This window comes from Lissotriton vulgaris, chromosome 12 (assembly GCF_964263255.1).
Source record: "Lissotriton vulgaris chromosome 12, aLisVul1.2, whole genome shotgun sequence".
Classification (NCBI taxonomy): domain Eukaryota; kingdom Metazoa; phylum Chordata; class Amphibia; order Caudata; family Salamandridae; genus Lissotriton; species Lissotriton vulgaris.
The window spans coordinates 42,408,391-42,426,279 of record NC_141700.1 but is presented as its reverse complement, the minus strand read 5'-3'; the positions used below and the strand labels follow the sequence as shown (position 1 = coordinate 42,426,279).

Sequence of the window (17,889 nt, the reverse complement as noted above, 5' to 3'; positions counted from 1 at the left end):
CCATGGATAAGTGCGCAGTGGCACATAAATGAGTGTGCAGTGCTGACTCTCCTATAATCACAGATCATGAATAAGTGCGCAGTGGCACATGAATGAGTGTGCAGCGCTGGACTCTCCTATAAGCACAGATCATGAATACGTGCACAGTGGCATACAAATGAGTGTGCAGTGCTGGACTCTCCTATAATCACAGATCATGAATAAGTGCGAGGAGCTTAATAAAAAAATATTTTTTTAAATGTAATAAGTGCGCAGTGACACATGAATGAGTGTGCAGTGCTGGACTCTCCTATAATCACAGACCATGAATAAGTGCGCAGTGGCACATAAATGAGTGTGCAGTGCTGGACTCTCCTATAATCACAGACCATGAATAAGTGCGCAGTGGCACATGAATGAGTGTGCAGCGCTGGACTCTCCTATAAGCACAGATCATGAATACGTGCACAGTGGCATACAAATGAGTGTGCAGTGCTGGACTCTCCTATAATCACAGATCATGAATAAGTGCGAGGAGCTTAATAAAAAAATATTTTTTTAAATGTAATAAGTGCGCAGTGACACATGAATGAGTGTGCAGTGCTGGACTCTCCTATAATCACAGACCATGGATAAGTGCGCAGTGGCACATAAATGAGTGTGCAGTGCTGACTCTCCTATAATCACAGATCATGAATAAGTGCGCAGTGGCACATGAATGAGTGTGCAGTGCTGGACTCTCCTATAAGCACAGATCATGAATACGTGCGCAGTGGCACATGAATGAGTGTGCAGTGCTGGACTCTCCTATAAGCACAGATCATGAATACGTGCGCAGTGACACATGAATGAGTGTGCAGTGCTGGACTCTCCTATAATCACAGACCATGAATAAGTGCGCAGTGGCACATGAATGAGTGTGCAGTGCTGGACTCTCCTATAAGCACAGATCATGAATACGTGCACAGTGGCATACAAATGAGTGTGCAGTGCTGGACTCTCCTATAAGCACAGATCATGAATAAGTGCGCAGTGGCACATGTACAGTGCGGGACTCTCCTATAATCACAGACCATGGATAAGTGCGCAGTGGCACATAAATGAGTGTGCAGCGCTGGACTCTCCTATAAGCACAGATCATGAATAAGTGCGCAGTGGCACATGTACAGTGCGGGACTCTCCTATAATCACAGATCATGAATAAGCGCGCAGTGGCACATGAATGAGTGTGCAGTGCTGGACTCTCCCATAAGCACAGATCATGAATAAGTGCGCAGTGGCACATGAATGCATGTACAGTGCGGAACTCTCTTATAATCACAGACCATGAATAAGTGCGCAGTGGCACATAAATGAGTGTGCAGTGCTGGACTCTCCTATACGCACAGATCATGAATACGTGCACAGTGGCACACGAATGAGTGTGCAGTGCTGGACTCTCCTATAATCACAGATCATGAATAAGTGCGAGAAAGCTTAATAAAAAATAAAAAAAAATTATGTAATAAGTGCGCAGTGGCACATGAATGAGTGTGCAGTGCTGGACTCTCCTAGAAAGAACATGAATGGATGTGCAGTGCTGCAGTCTCCTAAAAGCAGGGCCCATGAATGAAAGCAAGTGCTGCTTCATCCTACAATCAGGGCACATGAATGAATGTGCGTTGCTGCAGTCTCCTTCATTGAGGATACACAAATAACTTCGTAGAGCTGCACTATCCTACATCAAGGGCACCTGAATGAATGCAAGGGCTGCATTCTACTAGAATCCAGGCACGTGCAAATATGCACCATGCTGCAGTCTCCTGCAATCAGGGCACATGAATGCTGTGCTCTCCTGCACTCTATCTGCAAGCAGTCACACTCTCTTCTGTGGTTGTGAAAGAGCTGTCCTGGGCAGGGGAGTCAGCGAAGGTGAGCTCTTCTTGGCAGAGGCTCTGGAAGTCTTTCAGTTTGAAGAAGTTCTTACATTGTTGTCTAATGATGTGCTGCAATCTTTTGCATTTGCCAAGACTGAAAGGTTCTCCTGGGACATGTGCTGTGGTTTTGCAAAAGGCCTGTATTCCTGACATAGCTGTGAATCACAGCAGACGAGCGGTGCCAAACACTGGCCTGGGTGCCAACACCTGCCCAGTCCTCCCCTTGGATATACACACCTTCAAAGAAAACATGGGCTGTGCATAGGATTCACTGCACATGAATGTATCTCAGTCTGATATTCTCACAGCCTGCCATGGACGGCTCATCAAAGACCCCAGTGGTGCGCCTTTCAAGTCCTGCAAGCCTGGCCCTCACAATAGCATAACGTGTTAAATGCAGTGCTTAATTTGAGCAGGTGGTTTTTGGTGCTCAGGACTGGCACTTAATTGTCATCACCACACTTAGGACAGACTGCCACATGGTGGCACTGCTAGTCTAATTTAGAGATGAGCAGAACAACGGTTGTTTATGAATACAATACACATTAAAAAAATACTAATACCTGCCTCCCCAGCTATTCCCTTCACTTTGGGGAACTGGAATAATCTGAACTATCGCACTTGCAGGCGAGAAAGAGACGGTTAGTAGTTGTTTTGGTGCCCTCATTGGCAGATATGACTGGGCAATGTGAGGTGCAAGCTGCAGTGGGCTCCTGGTCAGGGCCCTGGCACTTAATATCTTACAAATAAAGCACTGGTCAAATGCCTCCTATGCAAGGAGACACAGCTAAAAGGTAATTTCATCTTTATTCCACACTGTATCATTTAGGGGCACTATGCAAGCCTTGCATAAAGCAGGTCCGGACACACCGTGCAGTGATGAGGGAAATTTGTCTCATCAGCTCCCGCTTCTAAGCCCAGCCCCCTTGTTGGTTTTGGAAGTGCACGGGACTTGCACTGAATCCCGAGTTTGGCGTATGCCACTTGGTTATGTATGTTAATTCGGTGCCAGGCCCTGCACCCCCGCCCCCATACTGGTCGGCCTGTGTGCCCTCCACGGACTCATTGGTGCCATCCATTGTGCCATGGGTTGATGCAGTCAGTCACAGGACCCGGTAAGCCCACTTCTCTGATGCCTGTTGTCTCCGTTGGACTCCACCACTCCCACATCTGGGCGCACCCGGCAGTGCTTAATTTGTAAACAAATAAGTGCCAGGACTCTCTTCAGGAGGTCACCGCAGTTTGCACCGCCCATTGCCCCTGGCAGCGTTGCCAATGACTTTACCAACACAACTCCTAACCATCACACTCTACAAGTGTGACAATTCAGCGTATTCCAGGCCCCTAAAGCTATAAGAATGGCTTGGACGACAGGTATTAGTCGTTTTGATATATATTCAATTAATAAACAACTGTTGTTGTGCTCACCTCTAAATTAGATTCACAGCGCCATCAGGTGGCGGTTTATTTAAAATAAAAGCCTGGTGTTGACAATTAAGTGGCGGTGCAAGCACCAGAAACCACCGGCTCAAATTAGGCACTGCCGCTGACGTACTACTGTGATGTTTGTCGTCTCCGCTGGACTGCACCACTCCCACATCTGGGGGAACCCCTCAGACACAATACTGTGATGTCTGTCGTCTCTGTTGAATGAGTTACTTACCTTCAGTAGCGATGTATCTGGTAGAGACGTTGTCTAGCTGCAGATTCCTTAACTTATAATATCCCCGGGCGTCAGACTGGATATGGAAAACTTTTTGCAGCAGCACCTCTGCTTGCCGGGAGACGGCGCAGCATGGCTCCGCCCTGACGTCGTCCACAGACGTGACGTCGGCGAAGCCACATAAGTCCCTCCCAGCGCGCTGACTTCAGTTTTTTCTTCATTTCCACGTTACAACGCGGATCTGGAGTAAGGGGTTCCTCTGGCTGCATCACTCCCACATCTGAGGGACCCTGCAGACACACTAATGTGATGTCTGTCGTCTCTGTTGGACTGCCCCACTCCCACATCTGGGTGACCCCGCAGACACACTAATGTGATGTCTGTCGTCTCCGTTGGACTTCCCCACTCCCACATCTGGGTGACCCCGCAGACACACTAATGTGATGTCTGTCGTCTCTGTTGGACTGCCCCACTCCCACATCTGGGTGACCCCGCAGACACACTAATGTGATGTCTGTCGTCTCTGTTGGACTGCCCCACTACCACATCTGGGTGACCCCGCAGACACCCTAATGTGATGTCTGTCGTCTCCGTTGGACTTCCCCACTCCCACATCTGAGGGACCCTGCAGACACACTAATGTGATGTCTGTCGTCTCTGTTGGACTGCCCCACTCCCACATCTGGGTGATCCCGCAGACACACTAATGTGATGTCTGTCGTCTCCGTTGGACTTCCCCACTCCCACATCTGGGTGACCCCGCAGACACACTAATGTGATGTCTGTCGTCTCTGTTGGACTGCCCCACTCCCACATCTGGGTGACCCCGCAGACACACTAATGTGATGTCTGTCGTCTCTGTTGGACTGCCCCACTACCACATCTGGGTGACCCCGCAGACACCCTAATGTGATGTCTGTCGTCTCCGTTGGACTGCCCCACTCCCACATCTGGGTGACCCCGCAGACACACTAATGTGATGTCTGTCGTCTCTGTTGGACTGCCCCACTACCACATCTGGGTGACCCCGCAGACACAATACTGTGATGTCTGTCGTCTCCCTTGGAACCATCTCCTGGGTTGCACCTTCGCCAACTCTGGTGTGCCAGTCCTGCTCTGAAATCAACTGAGTCAGTCACCGGAAGATACTTTTGATGGGGTAACTACACTCACACATTTCTCTTCTTGGTGTCTGCTTAAGCATAGCATAGGTCACCTATGACTTTGCAGCACTCACAACACTATTCAACCTCCCACCTAGCCTGATCACAAAAAGACCACACACCCAAATGTGCAGGAGAAACAAATTATACTCTACATTTATCACAGAAAATGTTGTGGGGTTTAGAACGGGGAGTGAAAGCGCCACACTCATGCTACAATGCCATTGGCCAGCGCCTTGAGACCCTCGCGGGTGAGTAGCCGAGCTTTACAAACTCCTGATTGATTGATTGACTGATCGGCCAACCACTGTACCTTTCTTTTCGATGGCGTCCAATAGCCTCACCAGGATCGGAGGCCCGTTCTCTGGAGGCGAAAACTGCTCGGTGAGGTCAGGGAGGGCGGAGCCTTCAAAAGAGAAAAAACAGAACAGGGTCAACAGAAACCGTAGTCAAAACCTGGGCTAAACAGACACAATAAGCTTATATATTCAACTACCTAGTTGATTATGTCTAAAAGAACATAATGTTTGAAGTCAAAACTTTAGAGAGCTCAGAACCCTGGTCCTGTACCAGCATGCCTCATCTACCAGCCATGCTTCCGTTATAGAGTACCAGCATACCTCATCTACCAGCCATGCTTCCGTTATAGAGTACCAGCATACCTCATCTACTCATCCATGCTGCTTTTATAAGGTACCATCATGCCTCATCTACCAGCCATGCTTCCGTTATAGAGTACCAGCATACCTCATCTACTCATCCATGCTGCTTTTATAAGGTACCATCATGCCTCATCTACCAGCCATGCTTCCGTTATAGAGTACCAGCATACCTCATCTACGTGGCCGTGCTTCTTTTATAGAGTACCAGCATACCTCATCTACTCATCCATGCTGCTTTTATAAGGTACCAGCATACCTCATCTACCAGCCATGCTTCCGTTAGAGTACCAGCATACCTCATCTACCAGCTGTGCTTCTTTTATAGAGTGCCAGCATGCCTCATCTACTCGTCCATGCTTCTTTTATAAGGTACCATCATGCCTCATCTACCAGCCATGCTTCCTTTACAGAGTACCAGCATACCTCATCCACGTGGCCGTGCTTCTTTTATAGAGTGCCAGCATGCCTCATCTACTCATCCATGCTGCTTTTATAAGGTACCATCATGCCTCATCTACCAGCCATGCTTCCGTTATAGAGTACCAGCCATGCTCCTGTTATAGAGTACCAGCCATGCTTCCGTTATAGAGTACCAGCCATGCTCCTGTTATAGAGTACCAGCCATGCTTCTGTTATAGAGTTCCAGCATACCTCATCTACCAGCTGTGCTTCTTTTATAGAGTGCCAGCATGCCTCATCCACTCGGCCATGCTTCTTTTATAAGGTACCATCATGCCTCATCTACCAGCCATTCTTCCGTTATAGAGTACCAGCATACCTCATCTACGTGGCTGTGCTTCTTTTATAGAGTGCCAGCATGCCTCATCTACTCGTCCATGCTTCTTTTATAAGGTACCATCATGCTTCATCTACCAGCCATTCTTCCGTTATAGAGTACCAGCATACCTCATCTACGTGGCTGTGCTTCTTTTATAGAGTGTCAGCATGCCTCATCTACTCCTCCATGCTGCTTTTATAAGGTACCATCATGCCTCATCTACCAGCCATGCTTCTGTTATAGAGTACCAGCATGCCTCATCTACCACCCATGCTTCCGTTATAGAGTACCAGCATACCTCATCTACCAGCCATGCTTCCGTTATCGAGTACCAGCCATGCTTCTGTTATAGAGTACCAGCATACCTCATCTACCAGCTGTGCTTCTTTTATAGAGTGCCAGCATGCCTCATCTACTCGTCCATGCTTCTTTTATAAGGTACCATCATGCCTCATCTACCAGCCATGCTTCCTTTATAGAGTACCAGCATACCTCATCTACCCAGCCATGCTTCCTTTATAGAGTACCATCATGCCTCATCTACCAGCCATGCGTCCTTTATAGAGTACCAGCACGCCTCATTTACTGGTCATGTTTCTTTTGTAGAGTACCAGCATGCCTCATTTACTGCCCATGCTTCTTTTATAGAGTATGAGCATGCCTCATCTACCCGGCCGTGCTTCGTTTATAGAGTACCAATATGCCTCATCTACCAGCCATGCCCCTTTTGTAGAGTACCAAAATGCCTCATCTACCGGCCATGTTTCTTTAGTAGAGTACCAGCACGCCTCATCTACCCAGCCGTGTTTCATTTATAGAGTACCAGCATGCCTCAGCTAGTATACCGTGCTTCCACTCCACGGGCATTACCACGCCTCCTCCACATTCATTGCACTGGCTCCAGCATGCCTCGGCTAGAGTGCAATCCTGTCCAGACTTTAATTGCTTAATTTAAAGAGCTCCCCACCTTAAAATACCTCATTTAAAGGGCCTTCCATGCCTCTTTTACCCTTCCATTCTTAAATGAAGAGTATTAGCATGGTGTCACTGCCCTGCAATGTTGCAGATACAGCGCACCTGCATGACAGAGCCACCATGAGCTGTTCCCAGATGAGAGAACCTGCATGCTTTATCTGCCATTGCAAGATTCAGTTAATGAGCACCAGCCTGCCTGATCCATCCTTATATGCTTCAGTAAAGGAGTATCTTTATCCACCTTGCATGCTTCAGTAAAGGAGCATCTTTATCCACCTTGCATGCTTCAGTAAAGGAGTATCTTTATCCACCTTGCATGCTTCAGTAAAGGAGCATCTTTATCCACCTTGCATGCTTCAGTAAAGGAGTATCTCTATCCACCTTGCATGCTTCAGTAAAGGAGCATCTTTATCCACCTTGCATGCTTCAGTAAAGGAGTATCTTTATCCACCCTTGCACGCTTCCGTTAAGGAGTATCTTTATCCACCTTGCATGCTTCAGTAAAGGAGTATCTTTATCCACCCTTGCATGCTTCAGTAAAGGAGCATCTTTATCCACCCTTGCACGCTTCCGTTAAGGAGTATCTTTATCCACCTTGCATGCTTCAGTTAAGGAGTATCTTTATCCACCTTGCATGCTTCAGTAAAGGAGTATCTTTATCCACCTTGCATGCTTCAGTTAAGGAGTATCTTTATCCACCCTTGCACGCCTCAGTTAAGGAGTATCTTTATCCACCTTGCATGCTTCAGTAAAGGAGTATCTTTATCCACCCTTGCATGCTTCAGTAAAGGAGTATCTTTATCCACCTTGCATGCTTCAGTAAAGGAGTATCTTTATCCACCTTGCATGCTTCAGTAAAGGAGTATCTTTATCCACCCTTACACGCTTCCGTTAAGGAGTATCTTTATCCACCTTTGCCTGCTTCAGTAAAGGAGTATCTTTATCCACCCTTGCACGCTTCCGTTAAGGAGTATCTTTATCCACCTTGCATGCTTCAGTTAAGGAGTATCTTTATCTACCTTGCATGCTTCAGTAAAGGAGAATCTTTATCCACCTTGCATGCTTCAGTAAAGGAGTATCTTTATCCACCCTTGCACGCTTCAGTTAAGGAGTATCTTTATTCACCTTGCATGCTTCAGTAAAGGAGTATCTTTATCCACCGAGCATGCTTCAGTAAAGGAGTATCTTTATCCACCCTTGCACGCTTCAGTTAAGGAGTATCTTTATCCACCTTGCATGCTTCAGTTAAGGAGTATCTTTATCCACCCTTGCACGCTTCAGTTAAGGAATATCTTTATCCACCTTGCACGCTTCAGTAAAGGAGTATCTTTACCCACCTTGCATGCTTCAGTAAAGGAGTATCTTTATCCACCCTTACACGCTTCCGTTAAGGAGTATCTTTATCCACCTTGCATGCTTCAGTAAAGGAGTATCTTTATCCACCCTTGCACGCTTCCGTTAAGGAGTATCTTTATCCACCTTGCATGCTTCAGTTAAGGAGTATCTTTATCTACCTTGCATGCTTCAGTAAAGGAGAATCTTTATCCACCTTGCATGCTTCAGTAAAGGAGTATCTTTATCCACCCTTGCACGCTTCAGTTAAGGAGTATCTTTATTCACCTTGCATGCTTCAGTAAAGGAGTATCTTTATCCACCTAGCATGCTTCAGTAAAGGAGTATCTTTATCCACCCTTGCACGCTTCAGTTAAGGAGTATCTTTATCCACCTTGCATGCTTCAGTTAAGGAGTATCTTTATCCACCCTTGCACGCTTCAGTTAAGGAATATCTTTATCCACCTTGCACGCTTCAGTAAAGGAGTATCTTTACCCACCTTGCATGCTTCTGTAAAGGAGTATCTTTATCCACCCTTGCAAGCTTCCGTTAAGGAGTATCTTTATCCACCTTGCATGCTTCAGCAAAGGAGTATCTTTATCCACCCTTGCACGCTTCGGTTAAGGAGTATCTTTATCCACCTTGCATGCTTCAGTTAAGGAGTATCTTTATCCACCTTGCATGCTTCAGTAAAGGAGTATCTTTATCCACCTTGCATGCTTCAGTAAAGGAGGATCTTTATCCACCCTTGCACGCTTCAGTTAAGAAGTATCTTTATTCACCTTGCATGCTTCAGTAAAGGAGTATCTTTATCCACCTTGCATGCTTCAGTAAAGGAGTATCTTTATCCACCCTTGCACGCTTCAGTTAAGGAGTATCTTTATCCACCTTGCATGCTTCAGTAAAGGAGTATCTTTATCCACCTTGCATGCTTCAGTAAAGGAGTATCTTTATCCACCCTTGCACGCTTCAGTTAAGGAGTATCTTTATCCACCTTGCATGCTTCAGTTAAGGAGTATCTTTATCCACCCTTGCACGCCTCAGTTAAGGAGTATCTTTATCCACCTTGCATGCTTCAGTAAAGGAGTATCTTTATCCACCTTGCATGCTTCAGTAAAGGAGTATCTTTATCCACCCTTGCACGCTTCAGTTAAGGAGTATCTTTATCCACCTTGCATGCTTCAGTTAAGGAGTATCTTTATCCACCCTTGCACGCCTCAGTTAAGGAGTATCTTTATCCACCCTTGCATGCTTCAGTTAAGGAGTATCTTTATCCACCCTTGCACGCTTCAGTTAAGGTGTATCTTTATCCACCCTTGCACACTTCAGTTAAGGAGTATCTTTATCCACCTTGCATGCTTCAGTAAAGGAGTATCTTTATCCACCCTTGCATGCCTCAGTTAAGGAGTATCTTTATCCACCTTGCATGCTTCAGTTAAGGAGTATCTTTATCCACCCTTGCACGCCTCAGTTAAGGAGTATCTTTATCCACCCTTGCATGCTTCAGTTAAGGAGTATCTTTATCCACCCTTGCACGCTTCAGTTAAGGTGTATCTTTATCCACCCTTGCACACTTCAGTTAAGGAGTATCTTTATCCACCTTGCATGCTTCAGTAAAGGAGTATCTTTATCCACCCTTGCATGCCTCAGTTAAGGAGTATCTTTATCCACCTTGCATGCTTCAGTTAAGGAGTATCTTTATCCACCCTTGCACGCTTCAGTTAAGGAGTATCTTTATCCACCCTTGCACGCTTCAGTTAAGGAGTATCTTTATCCACCCTTGCATGCTTCAGTTAAGGAGCACCAGCAGGCTTTATCCACCCTTGCAAGCTTCAGTTAAGGAGTATATTTATCCACCCTTGCATGCTTCAGTTAAGAAGAATCTGCATGCTTTATTCACCCTTGCACGCTTCAGTTAAGGAGTATCTGCATGCTTTATCCACCCTTGCACGCTTCAGTTAAGGAGTATCCTTATCCACCCTTGCATGCTCAAGTTAAGGAGTATCTGCATGCTTTATCCACCCTTGCACGCTTCAGTTAAGGAATATCTCCACCCTTGCAAGCTTCAGTTAAGGAGTATCTGCACGCTTTATCCACCCTTGCAAGCTTCAGTTAAGGAGTATCCGCATGCTTTATCCACCCTTGCACGCTTCAGTTAAGGAGAATCTGCTTACTTTATCCACCCTTGCAAGCTTCAGTTAAGGAGTATCCGCACGCTTTATCCACCCTTGCAAGCTTCAGTTAAGGAGTATCTGCACACTTTATCCACCCTTGCAAGCTTCAGTTAAGGAGTATCCGCATGCTTTATCCACCCTTGCACGCTTCAGTTAAGGAGAATCTGCTCACTTTATCCACCCTTGCAAGCTTCAGTTAAGGAGTATCCGCACGCTTTATCCACCCTTGCAAGCTTCAGTTAAGGAGTATCTGCTTGCCTAAAACTGCACAGAGGGTACAATACTGAGGCGCTACACCATCAAACCCCGCCCCACAGCTTCAACTAAAACCCTACCAACACCCCCCCCCCCCTGTCTGTCTAAAAGGGGGGTGCACTGTTCACTGGAGACACATGGAAGCAATTAATCCAAACTGCATTACAGATAACACAAATGTTTCTTATTTCTTTTTGTGCAAAGTGCTTGATTTACATTTTACCAGGTCCCTACGGCAGGGGTCTCCAACCTTTTCTGTATTGAGAGCTACTCATGTTCAATAAAACACATTCACAGCTACTAATATTATTAGTGCAGTATAATTTCAATTGTAATCCAGGTCAAATAGCTCAGTGGGTTCATGCCGCTGGGGCAGAACCCTTAGTGTAACCTGCATATGTCACATCATGTGATTTTGGTGAGAGGTTTGAAGATGAACTGTGTTAGAAGTAGAACATTTTAACTCTAATTGTACAAGACCTCAGTCTGCAAAGGCAGCTAGTGTACAGACAAGAATAATTACCCCCAACAGGCGCCCCTGGGACAGAAGGCAGGGCCGGTTAGCTGTTTATCTCGCTTGGGACACACATCGGTGGAGTTTGTGGCTCAAAGTGGGGCTGAATAGTCAGAAAAAAAATACGTTTACTGAGCTCCTTCCCGCAGGTGCATGAACCCTATGACATTCCCGCCAACAAACCGAAGCAATTATCGGAATGTGGCAGTCGCAGGAGCCCGCATTGGAATCAGGGGTCCAGCAGTGACCAGGGCTGGGGGCATACGATGGGCAGAGGGCTGAAGGGCACAGGAAGGTCGCCCCCCAAACACCCCTAGAGCACCTTGGCAGGGCCGGGCCTTGTCTAAGGCAGCCTGACAGCCCTGGCCCCCTTTATCAAGTCCCCTGACACCGCAGGCATGCTGGTGCAGATTAGGAGCCTGCTTTTACCCGGCATGCACTCGGGTCTTATGCAACGCTCCCGGCGCGGCCTTTGTCTCACTGTTTACTCTGCGCCTCCCCATCCTGCCTCCCAGACAATCATCTTGAAGCACCTCCAAGGCCCCGGGGCTGGCTGTGCACGGGTGCTTGCACCTGAAAAAGCACGCGAGCGCCGCCCCCGCACTCCTCGAGACAGTCAATATATCTCTGCCAAAGCTTCCCAGGCGGGGAGAGGCTGAGAGACACTCTGGGAGAGGCATAACCGGGCAGACCTAGGCTGTACCGACCGCTTCTATGCTTCTTTTTAGCATTATTTTAGGTTTCAAATGTTTCTTTCTTTTAAGTCAAATTTAATGCGTCTCCATCCTGTGTTACAAAAATGCATAAAAAAATACATACATACACACATACCGTGTCCTCTTTGTCCATTGGTCTGTTGAAGTGTCAGTCACATTTCTCTTCCAGTCACCACAGAATACCCCAAGTGGCTGGGGGTCAGCCCACCTCATCCATTGGCTCCCTTGCACCGTAAATGATGGCTTTTGGCCACATCACACATGCAAAGCCGCCTGCAAAGTAGTGCAATTTGGTGCCAAGGCTGGTTCACTTGGTCGGCTAGGCCGTTCCTTTACTTTTATATATTTAAATTTTTTTAAACAAATTGTTTATGTAACAAATAAAAAAAAATCCAGCTTGGGAAGGCCAGACCTGCTTTACATCCTGGTGAGTCTGCGTCCGAGTATGTCCGCAGTGGTGCACACAGGTCAAACAGTGCTCCCTAGTGATACGTTTTAGGGAAGTAGGATTGCTGAAGAGGCGTATTAAAAAAAAAATGTATACAGACAACCTCATCGCTTCTTGTTACAGCCGATTGACAGTGTCTTTGCAGAGGATTTAAGTGAAACCACATGGATGACTGTAATGCACTTTTCCTGGCACCTCCTGTGGCGCACGCGATACCCATTGCTTAGCTATAGTCCGCGTGACCCAGAGGATTCGTGCACCCAGACAGCCGCAGCGAAACGTTAGGTTAGAGGATCCGTACCAAATTTTTCTGGGGCGCTTATTATATTGTGTCTCGTCGCTGGCTTTGATATCACGCGTACAGGGCAAGTTACCACAAGAAACTACAGTGCAGAGCACGTGGCACTAAAGTTACATTTATCTGCATTGAGAGACCTTGGAGCCTACCCCCATCAATCGGCACAAGGAGACCCTACGGACAAGCAACGCCTGTACACACAACAATCGACACAAGGAGACCCTTCAGACGAGCCCACACCTGTACACCCAACAGTCGACCCAAGGAGGCATTACAGAGGAGTTCACGCTTGTACACCCAACAATCGACACAAGGAGACCCTACGGACAAGCAACGCCTTTACACACAACAATCGACACAAGGAGACCCTTCAGACGAGCCCACACCTGTACACCCAGCTGTCGACCCAAGGAGGCATTACAGATGAGTTCACGCTTGTACACCCAACAGTCGACCCAAGCAGGCATTACAGATGAGTTCACGCTTGTACACCCAACAGTCGACCCAAGGAGGCATTACAGAGGAGTTCACGCCTGTACACCCAACAATCGACACAAGGAGACCCTACGGACAAGCAACGCCTTTACACACAACAATCGACACAAGGAGACCCTTCAGACGAGCCCACACCTGTACACCCAGCTGTCGACCCAAGGAGGCATTACAGATGAGTTCACGCTTGTACACACCCAACAGTCGACCCAAGGAGGCATTACAGATGAGTTCACGCTTGTACACCCAACAGTCGACCCAAGGAGGCATTACAGAGGAGTTCACGCTTGTACACCCAACAGTCGACCCAAGGAGGCATTACAGATGAGTTCACGCTTGTACACCCAACAGTCGACCCAAGCAGGCATTACAGATGAGTTCACGCTTGTACACCCAACAGTCGACCCAAGGAGGCATTACAGAGGAGTTCACGCCTGTACACCCAACAATCGACACAAGGAGACCCTACGGACAAGCAACGCCTTTACACACAACAATCGACACAAGGAGACCCTTCAGACGAGCCCACACCTGTACACCCAGCTGTCGACCCAAGGAGGCATTACAGATGAGTTCACGCTTGTACACCCAACAGTCGACCCAAGGAGGCATTACAGATGAGTTCACGCTTGTACACCCAACAGTCGACCCAAGCAGGCATTACAGATGAGTTCACGCTTGTACACCCAACAGTCGACCCAAGGAGGCATTACAGAGGAGTTCACGCCTGTACACCCAACAATCGACACAAGGAGACCCACCAGACGAGCCCACACCTGTACACCCAACAGTCGACCCAAGGAGGCATTACAGAGGAGTTCACGCTTGTACACCCAACAATCGACACAAGGAGACCCTACGGACAAGCAACGCCTTTACACACAACAATCGACACAAGGAGACCCTTCAGACGAGCCCACACCTGTACACCCAGCAGTCGACCCAAGGAGGCATTACAGATGAGTTGACGCTTGTACACCCAACAGTCGATCCAAGGAGGCATTACAGATGAGTTCACGCTTGTACACCCAACAATCGACACAAGGAGACCCATCAGACGAGCCCACACCTGTACACCCAACAGTCGACCCAAGGAGGCATTACAGATGAGTTCACGCTTTTACACCCAACAGTCGACCCAAGGAGGCATTACAGATGAGTTCACGCTTGTACACCCAACAGTCGACCCAAGGAGGCATTACAGATGAGTTCACGCTTGTACACCCAACAGTCGACCCAAGGAGGCATTACAGATGAGTTCACGCTTGTACACCCAACAATCGACACAAGGAGACCCACCAGACGAGCCCACACCTGTACACCCAACAGTCGACCCAAGGAGGCATTACAGAGGAGTTCACGCTTGTACACCCAACAATCGACCCACGGAGGCATTACAGATGAGTTCACGCTTGTACACCCAACAATCGACACAAGGAGACCCATCAGACGAGCCCACACCTGTACACCCAACAGTCGACCCAAGGAGGCATTACAGATGAGTTCACACTTTTACACCCAACAGTCGACCCAAGGAGGCATTACAGATGAGTTCACGCTTGTACACCCAACAATCGACACAAGGAGACCCATCAGACGAGCCCTTCACCTGTACACCCAACAGTCGACCCAAGGAGGCATTACAGATGAGTTCACGCTTGTACACCCAACAATCGACACAAGGAGACCCATCAGACGAGCCCACACCTGTACACCCAACAGTCGACCCAAGGAGGCATTACAGATGAGTTCAGGCTTGTACACCCAACAATTAACACGAGGAGACCCTCCAGATAAACCCACGCTTGTACACCCAACAATTAACACAAGGAGACCCTCCAGACGAGCACACGCCTGTACAAACATCAATCGACAGAAGGACACCCTTCAGACGAGCACCACTTGTACAGTCAACAATTGACACAAGAAGACCCTACAGACAAGCTCACAACAGTATACCCAACAAGTGACACAAACAGACCTCCCAGACAAGCTCATGCATCCAACAATCAACCCAGAGACCCTCAACACAAGATCACTCCCGTTCACCCAACAATCAACTCAGACTCTAGAGCCAAGCTCACACAGAACCACCCTTGGGTTAGCCTAGACGCAGACACACAGAACACAGATCTCCAAGCTCACTCTTAATACAAAACAAGAATATGGAAAGCCCCTTCAACGTCATTCGTTCTAAATCTGAACACAGAAACGTAACCTCTAAAACCTGAATCCCACCTTCCCTCACTCCAATCAATCATCCACCTTCAGTTGGAATTAAATAGGAGTTCTTTTCGAACTAAGAAAACACACATTTACAGCTTAAATATCCTTATATTGATAATACAACACAATCCTTATCAAACACAATGGTCCGGGTTCACAAACTGCATTTTGAAGTGCAATTGGCAGTGCCGCAATAGAACTATTAAAGTCCTACAAAATTATATTCACAATCCTACAAGTGTAAATCTCCACCTCTCCTAGCCTTTCAAAAGGGAGGGGTTTAGGATAGGGAGAGGTTTACAGAGGTACATACACCCATCTACAAAATAAATGGCCCACTGCTATCTATATAGTGCATTTCTAAAGTTACTACAGCCAAAAAGAAGCAGAACAGGAGTAAATGTACGTAAACTCAGAACTGGGGTAAGTTCACCACCAGACAACAACTGATAGTGCAGCACCTTCCCGTAAAAAATAATGGAGGTAGGGACTTAAAATAATTCCCCAAAGAAAATAATGTGAAATTACATTTTGTAAACTAGTTCAAATATAAATACATTGAAGTTAGGTTTAAAACAGTATCTTAAATTAAAATATATTATTACATTTAAAAAAAATTGTAGTAACCTTTTATGAATTTAAACATCAATGGAGAATTGATTTTTATCAAAATGTAATTCAATTACTTCGAATTAACTGCATACATTGCTTTTAATAATTCTTAATACATAAAAACTTTTTTTAACTCTGGGTGTTAAATGTTTTTTTAATTGAACTTTAAAACATTAATTTACATTTCATGTGATATTTAAAAAATGTTTAAATTTAAAATTTCCAATAAGTGAATGCAGCTATAGCATTTAATTGTTCTACATTTAAAATAAATATGTACAATTACTTTACACTAATATTAAAGATAAAAATATTTATACTAATTATTTTGAAGTTTATCAAACTTTTTTTTTTTTAACTTTTACCTATACTTTCCCAATAGGAAACTTCCAGCACAGGGTGCCTTATTATAGCTTCTCTGTTCTATAACATGCGCGTTTCTCCATAACAGCTTGGGAGAATGATTTAGTGATTAAGCTGGTGACCAGAGAGACATTGGAACCTGGAGACAGGGTTCTGATCCCAGCTACAGTACCTGACCAAAAATCACGCGATTCTTGGCAAACCGCTTCATCAATCTGTGCAAGTTATCAATGCATGCAATGGAATTGTAAGATGTAAAAATGTGGAATGCAAATATACGTACAACACCTTCTAAACAGGACTTTAACTTTCTCCAAACTCTCCACAGACATATGGGAGGATGGGTGCTTCCCAGCTAGGTTTGCCCTACATACTATGACGACATGATGCGAACCACATGCGGTGTTCGCTCATACAAAGCGGGCAGTCAGGTGGATACGCCAGGGTGAATGTGAGCGATTTAATGTACTTTCCAGGCGCTTCCACTCAAGCCACGGCCAATTTGTGCATCACTGTAGCCGACCAATTTGTCGAGGCCGGAATTTCAGCGGAAGCCAAGTGCGTGAATAGGAAATTGAGCACCTGTTGCACCATAAAGACCTCTATTCATGGCCGAACCCTTGATGAGGCACAAACTGCAATGATTCCCCGCACTGCTCATGGACGGTGCCTCCAGCCCGCGTACATTCAATAACAGGACAGGCTATATTTTGGAAACCGATGTTCACCGGAACAAATACCATTCTGAGGTTCGTACAATGGCGTTGCACCTGTTGAAGTTGAGTCTTTAACTACGTGCTTTTTTATAATAGTTCTTCGAGACCAGGGAGTCTGGGTTCCACTCAGAGGGTGTGAATCAGAGACTTCAAAAGTTTGGGGACCTGGGTTCCCAAGGATCGGCCTCCATGTTTTTTATTTGTCTGAATGTGCGGGGATGAATGCGGTCTAAGTTGGCCAATCGCCGGCTTTTTGGCTCGTAAATAGTTGGAAGGAAGGTTTGATGGTTAGCCAGACCTTTGTTCCAATACGAGTGGTACGTCACTTTATCCTCGACTCCTCCCGGAGCCAATGGAGAGCTCTTAGAGCTGTTGTGGTGAGGGTTCATTTCGGCAAGTGTTGGCTGCTTGGTTTTGTCCTCTTTGGAGATTGTTTGGTGATCCTTCTGAGAAGCAGAGTAAATAATGGTTCAGTAGTCTAGGGGTCTCTACTAGGCTCTACGATGACTCTAAAAGAGTAATGCAACGGTTCCCAGAGTAAGGAGAGTTGTAAGTTGCAGTGTCGGGGGAGTGCTGCGGTTACTGAGCCTTATCAAAGGGAGGTTT

The 17,889-nt window shown here is 46.5% G+C and overlaps 1 protein-coding gene across 1 annotated transcript in view; it reads right to left on the bottom strand.

The window, feature by feature from the left end:
- PIK3R2 (phosphoinositide-3-kinase regulatory subunit 2) overlaps window positions 1-17,889 on the bottom strand; it is a 163,880-nt gene that overhangs the window by 48,726 nt on the left and 97,265 nt on the right. Inside the window, exon 3 of the mRNA XM_086946992.1 lies at window positions 5,035-5,127. Within this exon, the coding sequence (XP_086803118.1) occupies window positions 5,035-5,127 (93 nt within the window). The remainder of the gene's footprint in view (window positions 1-5,034; window positions 5,128-17,889) is intronic.